General features: G+C 34.1%; 1 protein-coding gene across 1 annotated transcript; it reads left to right on the forward strand.

Moving 5' to 3' along the window:
• Positions 1–210: 210 nt before the first annotated feature.
• Positions 211–6850, forward strand: HELRODRAFT_91617 (hypothetical protein; the record flags this gene model as incomplete). Its single annotated transcript, XM_009012425.1, has 3 exons — positions 211–406; positions 6084–6271; positions 6692–6850. Coding segments are annotated over 3 exons (543 nt in total), but the record flags the coding sequence as incomplete, so codon positions are not given.
• Positions 6851–8160: the final 1310 nt, after the last annotated feature.

The raw sequence follows: 8160 nt of genomic DNA on the forward strand, positions 1-8160 counted from the left end.
TTTTGAATAAATTTGTTTCTACGTTGGTCAAATTTGAATTTCTGCAATGTTATACATCCGTCATACTATTGTATTAATTAATAAAATTATTAAACATTTACTACATTTCAAATGAAATTATTAAAGTTTTAGTTCGTATTACTCAAAAGAGTATTCGGTTTTCTGTTTATATAAAATAAAAACCTGTTACAGAGCAGTGATACGGTGGCCTGCCGAGAGAGTTGTGAGTTCATGAGGGTGGTGAAAGGGATCAAATCGGGGAGGTGTCCGCCCGAAACTCTGGTCAGTGGGGAAGCTGCCACCTGCGTGAAGGCATGTACCAACGATGCCAACTGTTCCGACATACACAAGTGTTGTTCCAACGGATGTGGGTGGACCTGCCAGCAACCTACGCATATATACGATGGTTAGTTGCTTGGTTGTTTAGTTGGTTGGCTGGCTGGTTGGCTTGTTGGTTGGTTGATTAGTTGTTTGGTTGATTGGCTGGTTGGTTAATTGGTTGGTTGATTAGTTGTTTGGTTGGTTGGTTGACAGGTTTGTTAGTTAGCTGGTTGGATGGTTAATTTGTTTGTTAGTTGTGGTTTTTTGTGTGTGTAGTGGTGGTGATAGCGATAATGGTGATGATGGCGGTGGTGATGATGGGGGAGTTGTTGGTGAACTGCTGATAATTACGATAACATGCATGTGGGTGAAAGACGAGATATGTGTATATGTTAAGGAATGATAACGATTTCATCACAATATTTGTGTACAAAAAAGAAGGGAAAGCAAAAGTGATGAATTTTGATTACAGAAAGGAATAATTATTTGATGGCTTGATGAGTCAAAGTGCGAATGTTTGCGACGCTACGAAACGATAGTGCTGCAAATGAAAGTTGGAAAGTAAAATTTTTAAAACGTGGTGATAAAAACTGATGAAGATGATGATGATGATGATTATGATGATGATGAAAAAGAAGAAAAAGATGATGATGATGATGATGACGATGATGAAAAAGAAGAAGAGGATGATGATGTTGATGATGAAGAAAAAGAAAAAAAAGATGATGATGATGAAGAAGGTGAGTAGGAGAAGAGAAAGATATTGATGATGAAGAAGATGAAGAAGATGATAGTGATGATGCTGAAGTTAGTAATTAAATGAAGGCGATGGTGATGATTGTAGTTGATAAGAGTGAGGATGATAACGATGTTAGTGAGATGATGATGATGATGATGGCAATAAATAGCAAAGTGAAGATGATGAAAAGAGTAAAGATGATGACGAGAATGAAAAGGAAGAAAGGAGTGAAGATGGTGAGGAGAGTGAGGATGATAAGATGAGTGAAGATGATGAACAAAGTAAAGATGATAAGATGAGTGAAGATGATGACGAGAATGAAAATGATGACAGGAATGAAAATGATGACAAGAGTGAAAATGATGACAAGAGTGAAGATGATGAGAAAAGTGAGGGTGATGAGAAGAGTGAAGATGATGAGAAGAGTGAAGATGATGAGAAGAGTGAAGATGATGACAGGAGTGAAGATGATGAGAAGAGTGAAGATGATGACAGGAGTGAAGATGATGAGAAGAGTGAAGATGATGAAGAGAATAAAGATGATGACAAGAGTGAAGGTGATGAGGAGGATGAGTGCAAATGATGACATTGATAGCGTAGCATGATGAAATCGCTAAACTGAATTTTGTTTTCATTCATTCGTCAATTTGTCGTGCCATCGTAAAATGAAAATCTTGTAACTTCCACGCGTGTGTATGTGTGGGTGTGTATGTGTATGCCTGCGTGTGTTTATGTGAGTTTGTGTAGCCATGTATGTGTGTGTATGTGTAACTAAGTATGTTTGCGTGTTTAGAAGCTATTTATGTGTATGTGAGTGTGTATGTGTGTGTGTGAATGTGTGTGAGCTATGTATGTGCGTTTTTATGTAATATGTATATATATATTTCTGTGTGTGCATTGTGTGAATAAATTTGTATATGATTGTTGTGTGTGTGTGTCTGTGTGCGTGTGTGTATGTGTGAGTTATGCACGTGAATGTGTATCTACGTTTAAGACTGGGTGAGTCATGTTTCGCGGTGCATTCTCCTCTATTCCATTGCCGACGTGAAATTAAATTTCTTGCAGACTTTCACAGAAAACTTTGCTGCCCCTGCCTGCTCGCCTGCATGATGATGTTTTCGAAACTGCAGTCGTTTCGTTTCGTTTTTTTCATTCTTCTTCCTTTTTTTAATCCGAGATTGAATGTGGCAAAAACACTCTGAAATCTGTTTCTATTTTATTATTGTTATCAATAGAAACATACGTAAAAGAATAAAATGTGAAAATAAAAATTTCATTATTTTTTTTTAAAAACTGAACAATTTTTTGTTTTTGCAATAATTTAAGCAATACCAAGTAGATGTTATTAATTTGATTGTAATTGAAAATCTGTGAAACTCATTTCAATGGCGGTCGGCTTCATTGAAAATTAAACTTATTGCAGACCGAATAGCATGGTTAATGAAGTTTGTAGTAAAACATTACAGACATGTATCCAAGAATGTGAAATAAGCCTCTGTTTTTTGGTATATAAGGAATGATTTTTTTTCCCCGCTGATGCATTCTCTAACAAGCATCTACTCATATTCTTCATGTTTTCACGTTTGAGTTTTTAAATTTCAACGCTAATCTTTCTTGCAAATTTTTTTGCATTTAAAATTATTTTTTTTAATTTACATGAAGAGAAAAATATCCATTATTATTAAAAATTTTTTTTAGATTAAAAGCCTCCAAATTTAATACATCATTTTTGTAATAAAATTTCAATCTGCGGGCGTCTGAGAGACATTGAAGGATGTGTTTGCGTGTTGTTCGAAGCGTTAACAACTGCGCAAAAACTAAATACAAGTATGAAGGATGATAAATGTCCAACATAATACGTCATAAATTTCAACGCTGGATCACCGTTACACATCATTAAATGTGTTGAAAGTGATCTTGTGTTAGTGTGCGTGTGTACGCGTGTGTGTGCATGTGTTCGTGTGTGCGCGCGTCTGTGTGTGTGAGTATGTCTGTCTGTGCAGCGAGTTTCAGTGTTTAAAGTGCATGTCTGTGTGAATGTGTATCAACATCTGTGCGTGAATATGTGTGTGTGTGTGTGTGTGTGTGTGTAATTCATGCTTTTATGTGCGTATTAAATCTGTATTTTGTTGTGCACAAAGTTCTATGATGCATGTAGATATGAAACTGTTACATAGATGTTAAATCAGTTTTTCAAAAAATTCCGATAAAAAATTCTCAACAACTAAGGACTTAATTAACCATATTCATATAAAAATATTTAACGTTCATAATTTCAACGTCATATTGATTTAATTCAACTTGATTGTGTTCAACATTATTTATTAATAGTTGGGCTATATAAACCATTAAAGCAGAAAGTTGTGCAAGATCTTTACAAACATTGCGTCACACTGGAAAAATAATGACGTCACGATGAGGTAGTTAATTGCTCAAACTGTCTCTGCGAACTTTATTATTAACTGTATGTATGTAGTCCAAGAGCGGATGTCTTGTTTCAACCAACTTCATATGAAGTCAAAATTGTAACTGTTGCAACGTAAGGTTTGTTTTCCAGTAGTGATTGCTGTCTGTCTAGTTAAGTTGTTGCACTCGAATTAGAAGTTAAAGAGCTGAAACAACCTGGCAGGACGGTCTTGAAGATGTCCCTGGGTCAATAATGTGTTATGAGCATCAGTTTTTGTGTGTGTACAATTTTATGAGTTTTTTTAATAAAAGTAAACTTTATTAGAAATTGAACTGTTTGAAAATGTAATTGTAGAAATGAAGAAATCATATTGCAAATAAAACAATATCAGCAATCATGTCACTTTAAATTAAAAAATGAACATCGAAATAAAACTTTTCTAGCTGCTAAAAACGAAGCTTGGTGAACATTTTCAATAATGCGTACAATCCTTGCGGGAGTCAGCTACTGAATGATATTCCATTGAATCGAATTGAACTTTATGAGACCAACTTTCTCATTATCATTGGGTGAATGTGTAGCGAAAATTTTATAAATCATACAAAATGGACAATAAAATTCATTGTTGATGTCACGTGGTCAGGTCAAGAGGTCAAATTAAAGAGACTTTCCTGGAATAAATGAACAATGGTGAACGAGTATCTCAAACGAACACGGTCCGTTGTTGGCCCACTGGAAGGTTATTATGGTGGGACTGGAATAACGTTGTCTCGCAGAACTAACACCATATGGCGGGTGTAACGTCATATTGTGATGCTATCACGACATGCCATGGTAGCAGGCCGTATCATTATGTGGCGCTTGTAACGAATTGAATTGCACTCGTCCAGTTTTATGTGTTTGTAGTGAGTGTCCAGTCCATCTCTTGTTGGATGTTACTTCGCTGTTCTGAGAATGAACTGCTGATGACGTGTTACCTCCTTACAAACCACACAAATAATAAACATGATAAATTTTTATTTTTCTATGTTCAAATTTTCATGTATATGAAAATATTTCAATTAATAAATTTGTTCGTTGCATAAAAGCAGTGTAGAATAATGCAAAAAAGTTCAGCAAAGAAAAAGAAACACGTTGATTACAATCGGAAGTTTTGATTAAAACGTAAAACAAATTAATATAACCAAACATATCTGATTAACCTCTTAAAAGATATTTGTTCTCATCAAAAAACATTTCTGCAAATTAACCTCCAATGCAATGTATTTGAAATGTTGCCGTGGGGTAAGAAACGACAGCCAACACGACGCGGACTCATTCCAGGGTCTGGAAGTTATTTCCACATGAAGCTCGGAGTGCAAAAAATCTAACCGAACATTGCGCCTCTACAATTATATGGACACGTTTTAAATTAAGAAAAACTCCAATATACTTCAAAAGTGTTATCACAAAGCGTAAAGGCAAGTTAATTAATTACATTAAAAACATTTTTGAGTATTTTATGATTTTTTTAGGGCAATCACCTGTTCTTCCGGCATCAAACAACAATGCAAAAGTCGTTTTTATTGAAAAGATTTATAAATATATCCGTTCAATTGAATCCTAAAGTTGAACTAAAAATGAATACAAATTGAATTCGATTTCTGTAGTATAATGTAAAAAAATATGAATTGTGCATGTGTGTACGTCCGTATTGTACGTGTGTGTGTGAGCGTGTGTGTGTGTATAGGTTCGTGTTTTTACGTGCGGGTATGTGTGTGCGTGTGTGTGTGTGTGTGTGTGTGCGTAGGTGTGTGTTAAGACTGAAATAATAATGAATAAAAACCATAAATCTTGTAAAAACTTCACTCAAAGGAAGATTTTTGTTTTTTATACATAAATCCTATGTATGAACAAAAAAAAATTATTTAAAAATAATATAATTAAATAAATTAACAAACATATAATTATATATATTAATAAATGAATGAATTAATTTATTTATTTATCTATTTATGTAAACATACAATTTCGACTTGAAAGTTCATATCAAACATTCGACTCTCTTCTAGAGCAATAAAAACAAATAGTAGTCGCATCACTCACACATTCATTAGCCGACAGTCGACATGTGTTTTTGTTTAGCTGATAGCAAGCACACGCCGAACTGTCATTTCACATCAACTCAGCCATGCATCTAAATCTAGACTGGGGCTTCGAAAGAGGTGTGCATGTTAACGTGTTAGGTGCTGTCTGCTCCTCATTAATGCACTCATTCGTCTTACGTTTCTTACTTGCAGTTTTCAAAGTTTCACTACCTTTTTGCTTGTTTTTTTTTCCACACATTTTTGTGTTTTAAAAAATTTTTTGTTTCTTAAAATGTATGCATGAAAGGTGCTAGAAATTTTATGAGATGTTTTCCGATGGTGACAATGAAAAGAATAAGGATAATGAAACATCGAATGTCAGAATTGTGATGAAGGTTATGGAAAAAAATGTGATAAAAATGAGTATAGCTAATGATGGGAAAAAATAAGTTCAATGAAGATATTTGAAATAATGATAAACCTTTTCTCATACAACATCTAGGCTTTCCAGACATTCCAAACCGTCCAGAAATAAAAGAACGTATCAAAGCATCTACATCATCTTCGTCGTCTTCATCTTTACAATCTTCTTCAGCAGCTTCATCGATTGAACTGAAATGGAACAATGTGATGAACGCCAACAGTTTGGACCTCGTACTCTACCTGGTTGAGAGCAGGTTCAACGTCGGCCAGCAGTTCGATGAGGCACAACTCACAAATTGGACCCAAGTTGCCCAGGTGAATTTTTTGATATTTTTTTCAGTTTTACTTTAAAAAATAAAATTTTTAAATAAAAATATTTCAAATTTTCAAGCAGAGATGATTATCTTTGGCTTATTGTTTAAAATATATGTCATATCATGTGTCATAATAAATTTATAAAACAAAACAAACACTTAAATATTGAAAAAAAATGGTTTGTAAAAATAATGCAAAAATTTAAGCAAACAATTAAAAATACAGTCGGACCTCTGTACAACAAACATAAAACAGGTAATATGTGAAGTTCCAAGACACATACAAAAAATTCGTTATGTAGAGATTTTTATTATCTAGAAAAAATTAATTATAAGGGGGTCTAACTTTATTACAAACCAATAATAAACCCCACTACTACCTTTTAATGACCACAAAACACCAACAACAACCACGCAAAAGACGACGGGCACTTCGACGACCCTGGACGCAAAAGCGGGCCACTGGTACCAATACCGGGTGACAGCTGTGAACATGTACGGCAGTAGGGGAGGGTCTGAACCATCGCAAGCATTCGCCCTTTCCAGAGGTGATTTAACTTTCCCTAATATTTGGACATGATTTTATACAAAAAAAAATCTGTGTATTTGAATTGCTAAAATGTGAATGAAATTGTTTTATATGAACTAATTGAAAAATTTATAATTAGAAATTCTTTTATCAATCTTTTTTTGCTTTCAATTGTATAATGAAAATTTCAAAATTAATCAATTCTTGTCTTTAAAACTATTCATTAAAATTGTAATTAAATTTAATAATTATTAATTTTTTCAGAACCCCGTCGACCCAGCCCACCGCAGAACCTCACCGAGGGTGACACCTTCATAACGGGAGGCAGGGTGGAAGTCTCCATTCATTGGTCACCGCCGAAAAAATCCGACCTCCCAATAAGCAGATACAAGGTCTGTTCTTTGTGCTGTTGTAAACATTAAATTTAAAGTTAATTATAGGCAACGAACTTTTAATGTTTTTACATTATATTCGTTGGATCAAATCAAATCAACAAAATATGGAATATAGAATTGTTGAAACGGACATGTGAACAAATAATGAGAAAGAGAGAGAGAGAGAGTCATGTGATAGGCTACCATTGTCAGTAATTGAAATAAAAATGATGATTTGTTGTTGTGAGTAGATAAAAAAAACTCTCTTAATATGATTTTAAAATATTAAAAGCATGAAAAAATATGTACATGATCAATACAAAGCTGCACATTAACGTAAGAAAACTTCATCAACGCAATGACAACCAAGAAGGAGTCATTTATCAAGCAGCCCGGAATCGTTAAAACGTAGTCCATTGAAAAAAAAATCTTTTTAAACATTTTTCAATTCAATACTTTGACTAAAAATCCAAAAGTTTCAAACAATGCAGAGCGATCACAATTTAATACTAAAACAGCATGTTATTAGAGTGAGAATGGCAATAACATTCCACCAACAGAGGCAACAACAACCACCACCAACCACGAATGAGCGTAATTTCAGATTTGGAGCCCTTCTTGCTGGCCGTAAAATAGTGATTAATCTTTAATTTTCACGCCTACCGCTCGCTGCCCCAGCTTTACGACAACATCACATACTACATGGCTTTTCAAAGGCCTGCAACTTTTTTTACTCTTATAATTTTTATTTAAAAAAAAAAAGCTAAACCATTTGTTTGATTTTTGTTTTGTTTACTGTTTGATTTCGTTGGTTAAACCGATTATAAGCATGTGTCGAGTAATTCAAAATTGCAATTCGTTAAAACTTCCATGTCAAATTTTGCGTATAAAAAGGAATTAGAAACTCCGAAAGAAATAAAATGGAAATACATTGCGGAAAATGTGTGAGTCGTCATTAAATCATTATGCAGAACCGGTCGTGCTGCT

The sequence above is a fragment of the Helobdella robusta genome, assembly GCF_000326865.2.
Source record: "Helobdella robusta unplaced genomic scaffold HELROscaffold_106, whole genome shotgun sequence".
Classification (NCBI taxonomy): Eukaryota; Metazoa; Annelida; class Clitellata; order Rhynchobdellida; family Glossiphoniidae; genus Helobdella; species Helobdella robusta.